We start from the raw sequence: 21981 nt of genomic DNA, 5'->3' as shown, positions 1-21981 counted from the left end.
TTGCCTTTAGTCAGCCTTGGAGCTCGTCAGCTCATCCAGATGAATGTTTCCATTCCACCAAGGAAAAGTGTATGTTGGCAGCCAGTGCCAAGCAGAGAGAAACAGGGAGGATCCCGGAAACGAACAGTTTGAGCAGCTGCTAGGAATGTCCCCCCAGATCCCCTCCTGGGGCCAGTGAGCCACGAGCAGTGGGGTCCTCGCAGCCATCCTGGCGCGACGTCATGGCGGTGGCCTTCTCTCAGGTTTTTAGGTATATAATCAAACTACCTATAAACAATGACACCTATTTCCTGCTACTGATTGTGTGTTTTATTTGTTTCAAATCTTGAATAATAATTACTAGTAATGATTAGGTTATAGTAGAAACATCTGATTGCTATTTGAACTGCTAGTGTTTCATTTTTATATTTGGTGTCAGCTTATCATAATGAAGAAATATTCTACCTTTATCAAAACTGCACATTAAATTGTACCTCTTACATTTTTGTTAACTATTTAAATTAACGTATAGCAATATACTGTGACCTCTTTACATCTATTATATCGTTTATCCTTAAAACTCAATGAGGGAAGCAGTATGATCTCACTCATTTATAGGGTTAAAAACTGAGACTCAAAGATGTTTCTAAACCACTCAGAAAACATGTGGCTAAGCTAGGATCCAAACCTAGGCAGCCCAACTTGAGCCGATGAACTACTTGTATTTTATTAACCAGTTATCTCTATTAACCATCAAGCTGTACATGCTTTCTTTTATGTGTTATTTTTTGACTACTAAATTTAACTTCATAGTCACATTGATAGGAATCATTTGAATTGTGTAGGTAAGTAGTTAAACTAACACTTAATTTCAGTGTTAGTCTTAGCCCTTTAGCTCCATCACTGCTCCAGTAAATAACTCCTCATTTTAACTAATCGGTCATTGATTTTACTTAATCCAACTCCATTAATAATATAAATACTGAAAATTCTTCCAAGATTTTAAAGGTGCTTTTTACATTTAATATTTGTAGTTTTTCAAACAATTTTTTGTTGAAAAACTGTTTCGATATGTTACATTCACATGGTTAAAATATTTACCTGATCTACATCCACCTTCGCTTCTACCAACGCCCCATTAGAAGCCACTGTTCTTGATTTCTTATTTCTTATGAATTCTACTAGACTTTCTCACTGCAAATATAAGTATTATATGCTCATATTCATTTCTTTATACAAAAATAGCATCTAATGCATACCCATCTATACTATTTTCATAATCTTTTAACAATATAGTTGTGATATCTGTATATAGTTATCTCATTGGTTTTGTTTATAACTGCATAGTATTCTATTTAATAAATGAACTATAACTTATTTATTAACAAATCCTCTATTAATAGAAATTTAAGATTTCTTGTAACATTTACTATTATAAACAAAGCAACAATGAATAACTCTGAATAGCCATCATTTCACATATGTGCAAGCGATGAACTACTGAGTTAAAAAGTATATGTATTTGTAATTTTGACAGACATTGATCAAAATTAATAAATTGCACTACACATGGGGTTATACTAATTTATGCTCCAGTTAGCAATGTGTGAGATGCTTGCTGTTCCCACAACCTTGCTAACAGAGATGGATGCTGAATTTTGATATTTCTATCCATCTAATGTGTGAAAAATGATGTCTTACTTTAGTTTTAGATTATATTTCCCTTATTACAAGTAGAAATCAGCTCTTTTCATATGTTTATGTGCCACATGTATTTCCCTCTATAAGCTGTTCATTTGTATCCTTGCCTATTTTTCTACTGGGTTGTCTTATCAATTTCTAGGGAAAGCTATGAAAGTTATCATGTAAAATCCTTTTAATTTCCTATTTCTATATTAATTATGAAAATTATCATTTATTTTGTACATTCATATTTTTGCCCTTTCTTGAGTTGCTTAATGGTGATTTATCCATTTCTATCATGATTTTTAAAAATCAGATTTTTAAATGATTGTCTGTCTTCTAAATCATTAATTCCTACTTTCCTATTTATTATTCCCATTTATTCTGTTATTCTTATCTAACTTTTACATTTTAATTCTTTTTTTCTGTATTTCTTTTCTATTGGTCTACAGCTATGATAATCCTCTAAGCACTTCTTTAGTTGTCTCCCACAGGTTTTCTGAAGTTGTTTTCTAAAAATTCTGCAATTTTAGTGTGCATTTCTCTTTGACACAAAAGTTGTTTAATAAATTTTAAATGTCTAGGTAGAAGAAACTTTGGTTTCTGATTTTGTTCCTATTTTCTAATTTTATAGCATGTTAACAAGAGAATCTTGCCTGTTTTGTCTCTATGTTTTGGAATTTTTCTTTGATGCCTACTACACCGTGTCAAATTTTCATGCATGTTCCATGAGCACTTGAAGTTATATCTTTATCAATATGGTACCAACTTCAAGCTATATTAATCAGATTTACCTTATTATTTAGATTACTCTCTCTTTTGCCTTTTTATGGATTGGGGTGAATTAAAATTTGTTTTAATGTTTTAAATTATTAGTGATTATTTCTCCTGTAATTTCTGTTTCATGAAAGTTTCAACTTTTAATGTTATAAAGTATCTTTGTTTATATTGTTTACTGCTTTTTTGGCTTGAATTCTAATTTGTCCAATATTAAGATCAATTCCTGCTTTTTTTTCATTTGTATTTATATAGTATAGTTTTACTCATCCTTTTATTTTCAGTACTTTTACATTTATTTTATAGCAGATATGTTTGGTGTTAGATATGTCATTTTGTTATGCTTCCTGAATTTTCTGGATTTTTAAAAAATTTCCATTACATGTATTGTTCTCAGTTTTAATCATACAGTTTTTTAATATTTTGTCAGCATTACAGTTTTAACTGCTTATCTTTGTAACTCTAAAGGAATAAGAAGTCCTCTATGTGTTTAGGAAGTGTACTTCCCTACTCTGAGCAAGGATAAAATCAGCATATTTACTCAAATTTTCCTCTCTCTTAAGCCATCCAATTTTATTCAATAGGCCTGCATTTCTAATTTGTCAGCTTACATGGATATCCTTTGACTCTCTGAACTTTGTCTACTTGCCTCCTTTCCCTAGTCCTTTCTCAATTCATTATAATGGTAGCATTTCTACCTTATTAGGGCATACAGAAAGGGAATTCCAGTCTGTTACTCTAATTCAAACACTTGTCTTAGTCTTAGTTTTACTGTTAAATTAATTCAGTGTTCACCAGTAGTACTTGGCTGTAGTCTGTCCAGTCAATCCTAATTGGCTGAACTTAATCCCCCAGCAATTTTCTCAAGAATTATTCAGAAAAACAGTTCCTTATACAGTTAAAAATTGTTTGGCAGCACCCTTTTTATTTAAAGAATACTTTGGCTTCCATTTTCTTCACTTGAGTATCTACATTTTCTATATTGAAAGTTGTCATAGAGAAGTCTAAGGCCAGACAATTTTTTTCCTTTAATTTGTGCACTGCTGAAAAAAGAACTTTTTTTTTACTTATATTTAAATCCAATAGTATACTTTCATACTGACCATTTCAGGAAAATTTTTCCTGGTACACAGTATGCCCTTTTAATACTGATGGCAAAATCTATATTAGGACCTCACTGAATTATAGCTTTAAATATTTGTTTAGTTACATTGTCTGCTTTTCTTATTTGGAAACTCCATTTATGCAATTTTTGGAATTTCTGTGCCTTCTGTATCAATCATTTTCTCTTTAATCCTTCTGAACTCTCATATATTCATCCACACACATTATTTGCTTTGCTTTCACTTTTATCTTCTGTGTATCTTACTATGCTATCCACAGAGTTTCTCTTCCTTGAGTGTCCTCCAATTCCATTTTTGTGTGACAGTTTTTTCCACCAATTTTTTTCAAAATTTTCTTAGCTCATGATTCAAGATTTCAGTGATATTCTACCAGTTCTTTCAACTTCTTGAAATTCTGTTTAGTAGCTGCCCTTTCTCAGAAGCAATTCATTTATTTCTTACTTTTTTAACTTATGGTAAAGTTTTTAATCAAACTTATTGTGTACTCCATAGCAGTATTTTCCAGTGACTGTTCTTCATGTACTGGTTAGTTTTGTTTATCTTTTCCACATTTCTACATTTTAAAATGTGTTTTCTTGACAATTTTTACGAAGTTTCATATAGGGTTAGAATCCTTTATTAATTATTCCCAGTCAATTTCCTTTACTTAACCAAAGTTAAATGAGTGATCATTATCTCTTCTTGTTAATGGTGCATATGCTCTCACTCCCAGTATTCTATCACCTAGTACACTTAGAGTTCCTCGGATGCACATTACTCTTTTCTACAATCCTGGTTTTGTTGAACTATTCCATATATATATATATATATATATATATAAATATATATAAATATATATAATATCTCTGTTCTCTCTTACTTAACCACTGATTTGGTACCAAAATGAAAATAATATCTACTCTTCTAGACTATTTAGCATGTTAGAGATGTTTTATCTGAATGTTGTGCAGTTTTCATCAGTGTTATCGATAAACTCTTGGTAAATCAAAATACCAAAAAAATTTAGCAATTCTAAAGTTCTGAGAGGAACCCCACCTATCATTACTAAACGGCAGTACTACTTTCTTGGGCTCATTTGTATAGAAAATGGATTTATACAAGACTATTCATGCACAGGACAACATAGTATGAAAAATACTCATTATATCAGCAGGTGATTTTTAAAAGCATCTAAATTCTGGACTTTGGGTGAAAGAAGAGATATTATCGGATCTTCAAATCACAGTAAGCCTCAACGTTAGAAAAGAATACAGACAGACATTAAATACTGACTTAGTATGTGAGCAAAAGAGCAGCTCTCAGGGAGACCTCAATTTCCCTGTGTCAAGAGAGTTTTCTTTGAAATCATATCCCTATGTGTTTTATTTTATTTGATGAAATATTTTATTATATCCTTAAAAGAACAATATTTTCTTTCCAGTAGGCCAATAGGAATAAACCATATTACTTAAATGTGATTTTGTTCTATAAACTACTATTAAAAAACCATTCTTTCATAAAATATTTTTACAACTTTTACCACAAGAAGTTATTATTTTCCATTGTAAGATCATTCCAGTCAAATTCATGTGTTACAAACCTAGTAGAAATACAGTTTCAGTAGATATTTCTACAATTCATTGTGAAAAACATCAACTTACTTGTGACCTAAATGCTTCAGAAAGTATCCCAGAACCTTCAGAGCTTGAACCCAAATACTTTCACTTTTAGAGGCCAATAATTTGTAGATTACCCTAAAATATATACAAATAAATATTTTGAGCACTTACAAATATTAAAAATATAAGCACTGTATACTTTACAAATAAACTATAAATATATAAAACATAAAAGACCTCTCAGGTTTTTAAATTCTTTGAAAAAGTTGGAAATAAGCACATTAATTTTCTTTAAATTTGGACTTCAAATACATCCTCAAAAGGACAGTGTGATTGGTTGTTCATAAGTATTGCCTCCCAGCACCCTAAACAACACTTTCAATTTTAAGATCCATGCTTAGTTAAGCCACATTTCCTCTTCTATTTGAATTTCCCCTGACATTCGTACTTAATGACCTTTTTTCTTGGTTATGGCTAAAGGGACCATGGGTACCTACCTGCCGAATTATTTTTCTTTTCTGAGAATCTGGAATGAATTCTGAGAAACAATATCTAGTCTTTGTTGGGCTCTTGAATTAGGAAATGATTTAAAAGAGAAACTAGAGGACAGCCTTGTTTTGTTCACAAAGGTGAGTCTATATACAGAAGGAATAAAGCAGCTATACAGGAAGTCGCAGAAGAAGCAAACTTGTTTCCTCATAAATTTCCAATTCTTGGTTCCTGCCCTAATGTGTTTCTACAATAAACTAACACATGACCTAACTTACACAGTCACTTCAAATCCTATATAACAGCAGGGTCATATTCATTATAATACTTATATGTACTTCAAAAATTTTATCTCATTTTTTTCAAAAAATAAAAACAAATATTTTTTTCTATAAGGTAGAAGGGGGCAATAATAACTACATTCTTTTGCAACTAATTCTACAATTTAAGAAGGTTCTCTGAGGGTGGCAGTGGTGACCTTATAAAATTAGGGTGTGCTTTATTCTATTAAATATCTTTGTAAAACTTAAAATGCCATTTTATATTTTGAAGTGAAGTAATATAGGCTGAACACAAAGACAGGTAAGAGAAGATGCAGTATGATTTTCCTGTCATTTCAGTGACATTAACAGAGGGGAACAAACAACTGAAAGTTAATGACATCTATTTTATGTTTAACAGTAACTTAGACTTTAAAAAATAAAATAATACGTTGTTGATAATACTTTTTAAAAATTATACTACTGAAGAATACATTATGAGAAGAAGTAAACTCTACAGTGATTATTTCCTTCAGAAGATAGTTTTTTGCAAAAGCCTCAAGTTCTTAAATGAATATAAATTTACACTGAAGTATATTTTCAGAACTTTTAAGGACCAACAACAGTAATGAAAAAAAGACAAATATGACAATAGAAAAATTATACATGTCAAGAAAAAAAAAATTCAGGAAATCATAACAAACAATATTCAACAGCAAAAATAATCTTGAAAACCAAAGTTTCAAACCTCACAGCATAAAAATACGACTATACTCAGATATGTAACCAGAAACTGCCACAGAATTCATATTCTCTAGGAATAACTGAGTTAAAGGGGTAAAAAGGTATAAGATCCACCTTAGATCAACAGAAATTATGATTTAATATTCGAAATATGAAATCATCTAAGGCCATCAGACATCTGTGCTATATAGGATTTTTTTCACAACCAGACAAGTATTTCTTACAAAAACAAAGATAAAGTATGAATAGGAAATTTACTGACAAATCAGTTAATGACTGTTTACTTACAATATAAGACAGGAGAATCCTAATTCATTTGCTCCAGCTTACTATATTCAGCCAGAAAATGATCTAAACTATGTGAAAAAAGAAATTGTCTATTCTTTTCTCTAAAGATTTTCAGATATAAAAATATTACATTTTTTTACGTTCAGTTCAGTATCACCACAAGGTCTTCCTTAAGTCCAGTTAAAATATTACCAGAATTAAATTAAGTTCATTCTTTATGTTCATTTCTTAGCATGTTTGAATTATAATTAATCAAAAATTTCCCCATACATAACTATCACCCTTTAGTACCTATTTTCTAGGATACAGAATTTAAAATTTTATATCTAATAAGCCTATTTTTTCCATATTCTAAACCAGAGCCGACACTCTCTACATTCTTTTTAAGTGGAAAAACTAAAGTAGCACATTTTCCATGTTTGTGATTGTTTTGAACACACTCGTAACAATGTGACATGTTCGGCTGGTGTCAACCATGAGCAACAAGGCCTTTGCACTTATTGTGCTCAATCAATCTTTTCATATTATACATTTAAGATACTATTTCAGTCCTCTAAAGAGCTTACCAAATAGCACTCTCCCTTGTAAGATCATTATTTCCAGTGTGTCAAAGGAAAGCAGAATTCTATTTTTGCATTTCACCATATTAACCAATCGAAGGTTGGTGTCATTCATGAGGGTAATGAGTATATTTTCAATTGATTTCTTAATTAATCAGTTAATATAATAAAAAAAGCAGGTACTAGGATCTAAGTTCAAGGATACTAAGTGTTCAATCTAAATATAATTTAAGGAGAATGAGTGTAATTGTTTGTATTATATTATTAGGTTGAACCATATGAAATTGCCTTTATTTGGTAAACTCACTTAAGTTTCAGCAATTTCACACAGTTCAACCTCACAATAAAATACATTTGTAGTTGTTAATAATTAAATGTACAATCCTCTTATTTAAATAGATTAGCAACCCAATGGGTTGTAAACTCAAAGGTAAGAGTGGTGTCACAAGTTAGATATCCACATAGAAATAAAGTGATTGCTTCTCTGATTTGAAAAGAAAGTCCTTCAAGACTAGAAAGTTGTTATTTGCTGATATAAATGGCCAAGTAAAAGAAGCACTAATAAAGTCCCTTGACATTTACTAATATATTATTTCCAAACTCTTTTTATAACCTGTGGAAGTTCACTGAGGTACACATGGCATAACCTAGATTTCTTATTTATTCAAATAACTCAGACTCCAGAAAAATAATAAGGGAGACTCCTTAAGGGGCTAGGTTTTAGGTTTAAGTTAATAAGAATACTAACCAAGAAACTATGTTTTACTTATCTACATAATTACTTTACAATCACCATAAGTAAAGTTAGTTTTCAAATTCTTTTGGTTTTGGCTTCTTGTTCCAAAATATTTCATCTCCATCATTCCCATCACACTGCCACTGTCCTAGCTCGTCATCTCTAACACTGATGAATAAAATAATCTCTCTACTGATCTTGCTACATCAGTTTTATCTGTCTCCAACTCATTTTCCGCACTGATTGTAAATCTAGCAAAATGGAAATCTGAGCAAATCAGTTTTGCATTCAAAATTCTTTCGTTTTCATCACCAATAAAATAAAATCTGAACCTCTTACCATTATATGGATCTTTCAAACCTGGCCACTATCTAGCTCTTGAGCCTAAACTCACAGACTTTTCTTGAGCTCTCTTTTGTCGAAATATACCATGCTCTCCCATCTTCTTGACAAAATATTTGCTCTTCCCACTGCTTAAAATGTCTTTACTACAGCAACAACAATATAATTACTCTTCTTGAGACCCGAGACCCATTTTCTATACACTTCATCAGTTTTCTTGAGTATTAGAAGATTAATAACAGCTTTCTCCATCTATTCCCTTCTTATGTGTAAGATTTTGCTATATACACTCAAAAGTTAATTGAATAGGGATTATTCTGGGAAGCACAACTGTACTCAATTAAAGCCTACTAATAATACTAATATTATAATCATACCTTATTCCATTTCTTTGATCAAACGCTGGTATCATTGAGGCTGGGTGTTCTGACATTAAAGCCACTAGTAACTGTAACACATCATGAATATTTTCATCCTGCATAATAAGGATCATCAATACTTATTTAGTTATAAATGTTTTCTAATGCATTGAATAAAATTATTAAAATAGAAGACCCAGACCATGTCCTACCTCATGCATTGTAAGCAGGTAATTTAATATACTCTGAAGTTCATCTTCCTTGACCCCTCGATCCTAATTTTTTAAAAAATTAATTAATTTAAATCTAAAATTAAAACTTTAATTAAAGACAGCCATCAAAATGATCATTTTAAAATAAAATATGGACAACTTAAAAGCAGTGATGCTTTAATTAAAATATGTAGATACTTCATAATTCATAGGCTATATTATTTCAAGTTAAATAAGTAAATATTTAGAAAATTGTACCTATTCTTCTGAAGTTGCTAATATTTGACTGACTTCACTATAAAAAATTATATTTTGATCGTCTAAATATATTAATATTACTATTTTCTAATCATGTATTCTTTTTTTAAAATAATGCAAATTACCATAAAACTTTACAATATTAATAATTGCTGTGTATTTTACCTTTATTTTCTATTTATCTTAACCTTTTAAAAATCCTAATGTGATAAAACATATGTCTTCTCAAACAGGAACACAGATCATTTTCTAAAATGAAATCTTCATGCTCAATTTTTATGTATATGTTCCTTGTCCATTTCTGCTACACCCCTTAGGATAGAGGACCTCAAAGAATATTAACACAAAGTGAAGTTCAACAAAAGTTAATACTAAGATTTACACAGTATTGAAAACAATTCATGAATTAAAGGTTGTAAAACTAATTTTACAATAATGATTTAAACTCTGCCAAAACATTCTTTTCATCTAATATACTGTAATTTTGAATTACATAAAACTGTTTTACCTTTAATATAAGCTGTTTCAGGAAAAGTAACATAAATGCCCGTAGTGATATAATTTCTTTTTGTGATGGCCGGGGACCATCTAGAATAAAACAGAAAATAAAAAGAGAAAAAACAAACAATAAAACCCCTCATTATTATTACTTAATAATAAGCTTAATGCAATTATGTCATGATATTATGGAATACTTTAAGTTATATTCATTATAATTATCATATTTCTTAGTATTAATTCTCTACAATTTCAATAATAGAGAATATAAATATTATTTTCAGATTTTTGGCAATTTCAAATTTTTTACTAAATGCCAGATTTGGGGGAAAGAATTACTTTTTAAAAATTATATTACTATTCATTGATAAATAAATAATATCAAGTCTTTACATGGATACATTTCCCTACTTTTATTAACTTAATAGGTTCCCTTTTCCCCCTCAAATCCAAGTTTTCCCAATATTTCTTCCACCTTCTTCTTACCTGTCTATGTTTAAAATCATTCTCCATTTTCATCCGCACATTATAGAACAAACCATAGAAAAGTGACACTCTATATAATTATTTGTTTTGAAGCTTTTTTCTTCCATGTCACTTATATACACAAAATACATATTATGATGACACTCAATAAATTCTTATGAGTCAATAAATGAAAGTAAGCATGAACAGTTACCGTGTACATATCATTTCCAATAGAACACCTAAATTTCAAAGTAACTAAGTGCAAATATTTAATTACCAATAAAAATGAGAATATGCCATGATATATATATAAAATATATAATATGCAGTAATGAAATTATACCTTTAAGAAACATAGCTAGAACCATGAAAGTCCTTAAACATCAAGCCTTACTTGAAGCAACCCGGATTTATATAGCTTCTGTATAAGTTTTAATCTATAATCCTTTTATGTATAATTTATAGCATCCACTTATTCACTCCACAAATATTTATGTGTAGATTATTACACATCAAAACAAATTATCCCTTAAACAATCCATTTCATCTACTCCTGGGAAAGAAATCTCTTTCCCATTTCTACATTTGTTGCCCTACTCCTGCCAATAGTGTACAAAGTACTCTTTCCCTCCTTACCAAAACTTGCTATTATTTTTGTTTTTTAAATATTTTCATTGTGAAATACAGTACACATACAAAAGACATACATTTACAACTTAATTATTATAAAATGAACACCTGTATAACCACTTTTTAGGTCAAGAAACTGAACACTGACAGCAGCTTGGCAGAGAAACCTATCAACCCTTGGTGTGTAGGTAAAGGAGCTGCGCAGAGTGGAGGGTGAGGTCCTGATTTATATCATATGCAGATTTCTGATTTCTGTTGTGTAAATAAATACTCCCTCCATGACTGATTTCAAGTTCACGCCACCAATGGTTTGACAACCAGCTCATCAAATATCTAATAATTGGCGGTGGCACCAGCCTGCTCCAGCATACAATAAAGCCTCACCCTACCCAGCTCTCAGCTCTGAGCCACACTCCCCTTCCTGATCACATCCCCTACTCCATCTCCGTAGAGAGAGCACCATTATTTTAGTAATAATTTCCTTACGTTTATTTATAATTTGGCCACCACTTAATGAAATTGGACAAGTGTTATACTATCTTTGTGCATAAGTGTTTTTTATTGTTAGGATGAGGACAAAAGCTCTTCGTCATAGGATATTTTGTGAGGATTAAATGGATCAACATATGTAAAGGAATTAGAATAGTAACTGGTCCATTTTAATTGTAAGCACTCAGTATACTTACTACTGTCATATATTGATATTACACAATGTAAATAACAAAGCAGTAAAGCACAGTAAAAAATAATAAAGACTCAAGAAAAGAAAAGGTATAATAAACATAAAATTGAAGATGGGGTTATTTCTACGCCTGGAAATGGGACAAATGTCTGACCAAGGATAGATATATACAGGCTTATGGTAATATTCTATTCCTTAAGCTTGGTGATACTCATACGAGGTTCATTATATTTACAAGGCACAGGGACCTGCAGAAGCAGCAGAGGCCAAGGAGACACAAGGGGCTGGAAAGAGCCAAGGAGGCAACTAAGTCTGGCAGGATCTTCAGGGTCAGGGTGAGGAGACAACAGAGGCCAGTAGTATGGTCAGTGGTAAAGAAACAATAGGGGCCAAGGAGGTGAAAAGGACCATTTTAAGTCAGAACCGAAGATGGTCAGAGCCAACTGGCAATGTCAAAGCTGAGAAGGTGATGGTGTGTGGGTAAGAATGTGGGTTTCATAAAGTAGAATAAGTAAATATATTAAAAATATTAAAGATAATGGGAGCCAGATTTCTCAATATTGAAGGAAGAAAGTTGTAAAAATAATCAATTTGAGGCTAGACTGACCCATGTGGTTTCGGATTGGGATTGAAGATACTTGTGTGAACTCATGGTTATTAATACAGATAGATCAGTTTAGATGTATGCATATACATATATATGTATTTGCATTTAAGCTTATATTTCCTAGATCTGTCCAACAAGAATGCCTAGAAGCAATGACACCTAAAGAGCAATAAACACAATAAGCACACCTATCACCCAGATCTTGGTTTCTTAAAACCATATCTACAAAACAAACCAGGGCTTCTGAGATAAGGAAAATAAAAGATGAACCAAAAATATCCTACACCAGAAAGCAAGGAAGTACAAAAAAATTATGGACGTTTGTCATAAAGACCCAAGACTCATGTGAAGGGGCTCCTATTGGCCAAATCTGGTACAACTTGAACATCAAAATAAATAAGGATACAACTCAGGGGATAGCCTCTACACTAAATCCATGCAGCCACTGTTTTTTCTTTAAGTTTCACTGGAACAAACCACAGCCATTCACTTACGTACTGTCTGTGGCTGTTTTTGCAATACAGTGCAGAGCTGACCACTTGTAGTAGAGATCTATGGCTCCCTAAGCCTAAAATATTTACTGCCTGGCCCTTCGCAGAGAAAGTGTGCCAACTGTTGATATAACACCAAATTAAACAGGAATCCATGAAATTTACACTGACACTAAGAAATGAACAAATAAATTAGTAAATGGAGGAGAAAAACAACTTCTTCCTTACCGTAGAATTCAAACTAATAAATATCTCAGAAAATGTTGCCATTTGGCAGCCATCACAGTAAAGATCAATTCTGACAAGAGTCATCAATGAACTAAAACCAGTGGGCAAAAGTTTGCTGAAGAACAGGATGTTTATGTAGTCTCAATGTATTTCTCCACCAAATACTTAAGATTACAGAGGAGAAAGTGGAATTTTACAGTAAAGAACCCTGGCAGACACCAAAAGTTAACATCACTTGTAAAATAATAGGACAACTCAACATCATGTGCCTCTTGTAATGATAACATTGAGACAGCATTGTTATGACTTCTGTGTGATTCCTTCTAAAAATGAAAAACCTAAATCATCATGAGCAAATATCAAATAAATGCAGATTAAAGGACATTCTAAAAAATTGTCTGTATTCTTCAAAAATGTCAAGGCCATGGAAGACAAGGAAATACTAAAATAACTATTCTAATCGAAGAATATTATGGTGACAAGGCAACTAAATGTCATGCATGATCCTCGACTGTGATTCAGGGAAGGAAGAAAGACTTTTTTTTCTAGAATGGATATTATTGGGATAATGGGTTAAATTTGAATGGGAGCTTTGTATGAGATGATAGTATTGTATTAGTGTTAATTACCTGATTTTAATGGTTGCTCTTCATTAACTCAAGAGAGTGCCCTTACCTTTTAGGAAATAAATATTAAAGTATTTAGGAGAAATAGGGCATCATACCTATAATTTATTCTCAATTTATTCAGAAAAAAATGCATATGTTTATGTACATGTTTATATTTACATAGAAATAAAATGGTAAAGTCTAAATGGTAAAATATAAAATATCGGGAAATATGGTAGGGGTATATAAGAATTCTTTGTACAATTCTTGCAACTTTTCTGTAAATTAGAAATTAATTTTTTGAAGCAGATGTAAATATGTGTGAACATATGATTTGTCTAGAGTAGAGAAAACTCAGAGTGTAATCGTAAAAACTAGGGCTCTGAGTCAGGCAGACGTGATTCAAATTTTAGTTCTGTTACTTTGTAACAACTTTCAGTTTCCTAAAATGCAAAATGGGAGTGATATTAACAATGTAGTTATATATAGATATAGCCCTATGTGTATGTGTAAATATGTCTATATATATATATATATATATATATATATATATATAAATACATTACATGTAAATGATTAAACAAGATTAACATGTAGGGTGCTTAGCACAGATTCTAACTCATGTTAAGTATTCAGTTAATTTTAGGCATTCTTAAGTCTAAAAGCAATGGGAAAAAACCATAAATGACAGAATATAAACCCGAGTGTGAATAACACAATTTTAAAAGCCCGTCAGTAAAATGAAAGACAATGTAAGCTAATAAATGAATATTAGAATAGTAAAATGTCATTTTACCCTATCAAAAAGATTTTTAAAAAATGGTAATTGCTATTATGAGTATGCCGAGAAAAAAGCACACTAACATACCACTGGTGAAACTGTAAGCTAGTACAACACTTCTGAAAAAATTCACAATATTTATCAGGATACCCTTTCTCAGTAACTGTAAACAAATCAAAGATGGAGGGGAATAATTATATACAAAGAAATAGATCACTGCATTATTTATAGGATCAAAACTTTGGAAACACGTAAGTGGTGTATCCTCTTAGATTATTATGTAGATCCAAGAAAAAGAAAAGAAAATCTGAATTCTGTAAAAGAGTTAATATATTTCACATATTTATGCAATGAGAAATAGTGGAAGATCACACACCCAATTTGTAACAGTAATTACTCCTGGGGTTTGGGTTATGAACAATTTTTTTCTTCTATATTATTTTATTTTCTATAATGAGCATATAATTAGGAAAATCGGCAATATTTTTAAAACAACACAATGCACTGAAGAATTAAATTAGTTTCTACTTAACTTAGAACAAAGAATGAAGTTTGGGGAAAAAATACAAAGGAAGGCAACAATCTCAAATTGTTTAAACGACTATTAGAACACACTGGCCATGAGCGATATCATTCATCTGTTTTTAATATTATGATTATATCACAACAACCATATAGGCTAAAAGGTACAATATTATTTATTTTCACCTGTCTTTATTCCAAAAACTTAATACGAAAGCTATAAGCTTCTTCTTAATCACAAATAATTCTCAATATACCAGTCTACTACACAAGAAAGACAATAGCTCAGTGTTAATTTCATAAGCATGCACATATGTTCACTATAATAGTACTTAGGATATAGAACAATCATAGTACAGACAAGGTAGAAGTATTGTACTTACCTAAACCTTTGGGTGCAATGCCACTACTGTCGGCAGGATTAATGACCCAGTAGTAATATTTTAGTGTATGCATTAGCTGTAATACTGTTCCTACTCTGCGTATGGTGGTGTAAATGGTAGCAGTTCCAATAAATTCAGCAGACAAATAAGTGTATAGGGAAAGCTGAACCTAGTACAGAATATTAACAAAGCATTAAAATAAAATTAAAATGCCTCAAGTGTTTATATTATAAATATACATTCTATTCTAATTCAAACGTAAATCATTAAAGGCCAAGAAAGAACCATTTATTATGAGGTGAAATATAACTATTTATTAAGTGTTATTTATATTATAAAAAGAAAATAATCTGGAATCAACACATCCTAATAAAATTTTACTAAAGGTAATCTAATAGTTATTAATAATAAAATAATTTTAAATGATTCAATAATTCCATTGAAATTATCCAATAGGAAGATTAAATTATTTAAAAGGCCAACTAGACTAAAGCCCTTAATCAAAGTACACTGCAGCACTTCAAAGGAACAGAACCTAACATCAGCCAGCTATATCATATTTGTAAAAAAATATATATTGTTGTCATAGATCCTAAAAGTTCATGTAATTTCAAATTTTCTTACCTATTGCCACATTATCAGAATCTAGCATGTAAGTATACAGATGGCAAGTTTAAACACCATGTTTAAAGAGTGAACAAACTTCAGGTCTGAGTTTTAGCACAATAATTAAAATGACAAACCATAATAAAAATTAGAACTTTAAAGTTAAGTGGGAGATTTGAAAATTATATAATGCAGCTCAAATTCATGAAAATGTCCCTCATTATTGATTTCTACTAGAATATAAGGAGGCTAAATTTAGGTATGCAAAATAATAAAAATTTTATGTTTATATCTAAAAAAATTTTATGTATAAATTTCTTTTAAAAAATATTTTTACATATCATGATAAAAACTCTATGTTCACAATACAAGGAATTTTCCAGTCACAATGATGACAATTATCATGATATAATTAGTTACCTGCTATTTTTTCTTTTCCTAGTCTTAATAATCAGTGTGCCAGATTCTCTTTCTTGGAAAGGTATGAATCACATCTAATGACTTCAGAATGCAGTCATTACATCAAGCCTAATTTTTTTATCTTTTTAGTGTTGATTTTCAAGACTTCCTTGTACATTCTGAATGTTATTGTTATTTTCTCCAACTTTTTATTTTGAAAATTTTCAAACAAAAAAGTTATGTAACTATCATAATAGATTTACCAGCTGTTAGTATTTTTCCACATCTGCTTTATAGCTATTACATTACAGATATAGATGTATAAATATATTTTGACTAATGTTTGAAAGGAAGTTGCTGACACTCAGACACTTCACCACTAAATACTTCAAAGTAAATCTCCTAAGAATAAGGACATTCTCCTACAGAGAGCATAATACAATTCCTCCACTCAGTAAATTTAACATTTATGCAATACTAATATCTAATTTTCAGTTCATATTCAATGTTTTCCTCTTGCCTCGATAATTTTTGACATTGTAAAAAAACCTCCTAATCTATCATCTATTTATTGACATTGTCTCTGAAGATCATTTAACAAAATTTTTAATTTTGATATCATCAAATGCACTAATTTTCCCCCTAAAAAGAGACGTTTTGAAGGTCTTACTTAAGAACTTTTTGGCTATCCCCAAACTGCAAAGATATCTTTCAACGATTTCTCCTATTAGCTTTATAGTTTACCTCTCAAATTTAGGTCTTAAAACTAAGTGCGTTTCACCTTTGTATAGGGTAAGAAGTACAGCTTCAACAATTTCTAAGCAACCATTACTACTATCTAGTTCCAGAACTTTCTCATCACCCCATAAGAAAAAAAATTTTAACTATAGTTTCATTTATTTTAATATTTACTATTTTGATTTCTAATACTACCTAACATAACTGCTTCAAACTGACTGTAAAATAAACTGAAAAATCCAAATGCTTTCTACTGGATAGTTTAGATCCAATAACTGTAATTTATATTTATAATTTATAACATTACACTAAAATAAAATGAATGAGATAAAAATGTATACCTTTGCAGGTGTATGTATCCAGATGGCTGGGTTGAATAAAATGTGATCACAAAGCTGCTTCAGCAAAGGTGCTCCATGAGATAAACCATCAAGGTATTTTGCAAAGGATAAAAATTGTTCCAGGACAGCTCTAGTGATATGAACTCTTGATGACTAAAGAAAGAAAGCAGAAATTCAAGCTGAAAATATACAGATATAACTTTTTATACTTTCTTTGCTATTCAAAATTTAATTATATTTAGAAGCCTAAGATTTTAAGATAATTCTCTAAATGATAGTTTGTTATTTATGGCCCATTCTAGAACAACTATAAATAACAGCTCAGGTTGAACAATGCCGCTCTCAACTCAAGCTAAAGAAATAAAGTAAGTTATGGATAAGAATGGTTTCATTCCATTTGTTTAGAAATTGACTAACAAGAAAAGATCTTAGAAAATTAAAATGGAGTAGAATTACTATCATGATAATACATACACACACAAACACACACACACACACACACACACAAAGACATTGGGAAAGAGAAGTGCTTTCACTAGCTCGAAACCAAAGTGAAAATAAATTGACCCTACCATTCCAATGAATCATTTTTTCCAAAAGATAAAAATGAGTTGCACATTGACAAATGCAATGCATCCTGCTTCACATAAAACATTCCCAACCTTTCAAATCCATAGTATTTGAAAAAGAGGATCTCACTTCCCTGGAAATACTGTCCTCCTTTGGCTTTCATGACCCTCAGATTACTCTTCAGTGTCTTTTGCTTAAAAGATGGAAACTGCTGAAGATTATTTCTTTGGTCTTCTCTTCATAAATACACTCTCCCTAGATGATATTTTATGCTTCCACGGCTTAATATAACACTATCTCTATGCTGAGTACTCTCATCTAGAATTTTCAAGTGTCATCACAGTATGTAACCTATCACCAATGGTATTTAGATAAACAACATACCTTCCAAAATTCAAACCAAACCTCCAAGCTGCACTGTCCAATACAGTAGCCACTAGCCATAGGTGTCTACTGAGCCTTTGACATGTGGCTAGACCTAAGTGATAGGTGCTGTAAGTATGTATGCACTGGATTTTGAAGATTTAGAATGAAGAAACAATGCAAAATAACTATTACTTTTGTTGTTGTTGTTGAGTCTATGTTACAGTGATAATATTTTGGATATACTAGTTTAAATAAAATATATTATTAAAATTAATTTCACCTGTTGCTGCTTACCAGAAAATTTTAAATAGCATAAGAGGCTTGCATTATATTTTAATTGGACATGTTACACTAGAGTATAATCTCAGATGAAAATATTACAGAGAAAATGCTCTTCATAAAAACTAGTAATTCAAACTCAAATATCAAAAAATATATCTTCCTATGCAAATCGTTTTTTTTCGTCGGCTCTGATACTTTTTATAGTATCACCATCCACCCTGAAGAATCCCCTACACTCAACCCTAAAGCACAGGTCACATCACATCTTTATCTCTATGATCCACTGATTGAATCCAAATATCAGTATAAGATAATTAAGGTCTAAAAGGGACTAAATTCTCTTACCAATCTTACTTCCCATATGATTTGCTTACATTCATCATGCTCTTAAAAAGGGCAACTCAATAAATTTGACCTAAACGTGCCATGCATTTTTTCCATACTTCTACATAAGGAGTAACAAACTCAAATGACTACAATATGCAGGAATTTAACAACAATGTATGAATTAGGATAGGAGACAATAAAGAGTAGTGAGGACTGCTTAAGGTACCTAAATGAAATAAAATTCAAAATTAAAAAACTTTTCACTGAGTCAAACAAAGCATTTCTTTGGGCCAATTTCTCACACACGCCAGACTGCTTCACCTGCTTTCTCTATCATGCTCCTTTAACTTGTAAAACCCTTGCATCCATTGCATTTCCCTTAAAGGTACAGCTCAATGCTTTTCATTTAGCCATTCAGAAAATATGCATGTTGAGCACTTAATTGTTTGCCAGGTACTCTCCTTGGCACTGTGGAAAGAGTAGTTAAGAAAACTGAAAAAAAAACCCCAAAAAACCCTGCCCACATAGAACTTACATTCTAAGAGAAGACAAGGACATACAATAAATAAACTAAAAAGGTAAAATATGTAACATGTTAAATATAACAAGTGTATGAAAAGAACATGAAGTGAATAGAAAATTTGTAGAAGGGAGGTTAAAAGAGGTTTTACTGAGAAGGTGGCATTTAAACTAGTTTGAGTAAGGCTCGCAATGATTTTCTATTAGTAGGCTATGTGTTTCACAAAACACCAGCGGTGAGTAGATCAGCAATAGTCCAAAAAAATTCAAACCAAGCCTTACAGCATAACTTTACATGAAAATTTCATAAGATAGAGGAAATGGTCCTAACAAATAACTGTTATTACAAGGGGGGAGGAGGACAAAGACAAATAAATATTTGAGTTAAAAAAAAGCAGATTGGTCACTCATTTTAAAAGAACTTTAATAAAAAATAATACTGCTTTTAAATTCTAAAATATTTTATTTTATTCATGTTTAGGGGAATAAAATTAAGAGCAATGGTTATTTAAAGCTTCAGCCATCTCCTTCACTGGTTATAATTTCACATAGCTTATCTTATACATTTTATTTTTATTCAGTAATAATGATTTCAAGAATATTATCTGATACAGTCTACTTTTATGCTCAAAACCCTGAAACAGAATAGTTAGAACCTGTTCCTAAATAGTCTTATCAGATTTGGGCCTATAAAAATTGTCATGTGTTTATAAAAACACTAAAGTAATATAAAATCAGATTGACCACTATGAACATATTCATTTGAGGAACTAATTCATAATCTGGAAACCAGTTTTAACTTTCTCCATGTTATTAAAAGATATGCTAGAAGCATCACATGAGGCCTTCCATATTACTAAAATAAAATGTCAATTTATTTTTCATAGCAATTAATGCTGTTGTATAGCAGTTTTTAATTATAAAATTGATCTTCAGGAAACATTTTTCTAAAATTGTATTTTTTTATTAGCCCACTCAAAATCCTACCAGGCATAAAATGAATGTTCTCTTCAACAGCATGTTACCTTTACCTATAAGCACGTAGTACTTATTCCTCCTGCTTTGTGTAACCGTTATTCACATATCTTTCTTTCCTTAAATAAAAAAGGATACTATCTTATTCATCTTTTATCCATCTGGTATCTGCCATAATTCCTCAGTAAATGGTTTAACTGAATTCATATCAAATTCAATAATAAATTAAGAAAAGAACAGATAAGATACAACACAGATTAGAAGAGGATGGAAGAAGGACATTCAATTTTGTTTTAATGTGTTTACTTTGATTGCTTGAAAATATTTTTTTATTTTGAGATTTGCTTTCATTTTCTCAAGCAAAGCTATTTTAAAAACAGATATACTTGGATAATTTATAGTTATAAATCTGTAAAATGCAAGCTCTGGAATTTAAACTATATGACATTACTTTTGTATGGCAACTGAATACATAATTTGCAAGAAGTACTATATGAGGGGTGACTAAACATATTTGGAAGCATAATCTGAGAAGCTAGAAAAAACAATTATAACATCTACTCCTGAAGTAATTAAACCGAATAAGAGCAATGGATGTTACAGAGAGAAATTGCTACTCAGTAAAAAGACGTCTTTCCCACACTTAGAGCAGACCACAACAGAAGGGATTGCCATAAATGTTCATTTTTATTACAGAAAACATTATATATATATACATATATATACATACGTGTGTGTGTGTGTATATATATATATATATATATATATATATGTAAAACATGCATTATATATTAAGCAAATTGTGGGAAATTATTTCAATTAGTTAGAGGTATATCATAAAGTAGTATCCATTTTGCTCCTCCCAGGACACCAAGATTGAGCTCCAAATAGCCTAATCCAATGTGAATCACTTATGTGTGTGTTGCTGTTGTTTGGCAGGGGCAGACAATGATTAGTTCAGATACGGAGCATAAAAATTTTCATGATAATATTAGTTTCAAAGTAGACCAAGACCTAAGCTGACCAGTCAAATTGGAGGGAAGGATCTTGTTCAATAACTGGGAGAAAGGAGCTCTCTCTCTCTCTACCCGGATGTGAAGGCTTATAGCACCAAGTCTGCCTGGCAACCTTGTATGACCACAAAGAATAACAGCTATAGCATAAAATCATGACTACAGGTAGCAGAACAGACATATAGAAAAAACCTGGGTCTCTGATGACATAATTGAGACTCAGACAACCAAACCCTGAAGTCCAACTTACTGGATATGTTTTGCTGGCTGCACTGATCCACTTTCCAACCTTCCCTATCCTATTTCTGTGCTTGGGATGCTCCCTTGTCTGTTGGCTTCCAGTTGGGTTTGACTAGTTAGAGACTCCAGCAGGAAATTAAAGGATAGAAAGAAAATGAAGTTTGGGGCATTCATCTCCTTGGCTTCACCCCTTCAGGTGAGTATACTATATTCCTTTCTATATTCCTTTATCAAAGACCACACTCTAGTCAGGCACACTTCTCCTATAGTTACAGTAACTTTCTATTTGAGTTATGCT

The 21981-nt window shown here is 31.1% G+C and overlaps 1 protein-coding gene across 8 annotated transcripts in view; it reads right to left on the bottom strand.

Moving 5' to 3' along the window:
• NBEA (neurobeachin) overlaps positions 1-21981 on the bottom strand; it is a 612623-nt gene that overhangs the window by 461909 nt on the left and 128733 nt on the right. For 7 of the 8 annotated variants that reach the window (XM_059902450.1, XM_059902451.1, XM_059902453.1 and 4 more), the window contains exons 12-17: positions 17392-17544; positions 15308-15476; positions 9918-9997; positions 9152-9214; positions 8958-9055; positions 5204-5296 (exon numbers count right to left, since the gene is read on the bottom strand). In XM_059902450.1, the coding sequence (XP_059758433.1) occupies positions 5204-5296; positions 8958-9055; positions 9152-9214; positions 9918-9997; positions 15308-15476; positions 17392-17544 (656 nt within the window). The remainder of the gene's footprint in view (positions 1-5203; positions 5297-8957; positions 9056-9151; positions 9215-9917; positions 9998-15307; positions 15477-17391; positions 17545-21981) is intronic. The other variant, XM_059902457.1, reaches the window with a different exon arrangement.

The sequence above is a fragment of the Balaenoptera ricei genome, chromosome 18 (assembly GCF_028023285.1).
Source record: "Balaenoptera ricei isolate mBalRic1 chromosome 18, mBalRic1.hap2, whole genome shotgun sequence".
NCBI lineage: Eukaryota > Metazoa > Chordata > Mammalia > Artiodactyla > Balaenopteridae > Balaenoptera > Balaenoptera ricei.
Note: the sequence above shows the minus strand (reverse complement) of the source record. Positions and strands in the feature narration are given on the sequence as shown.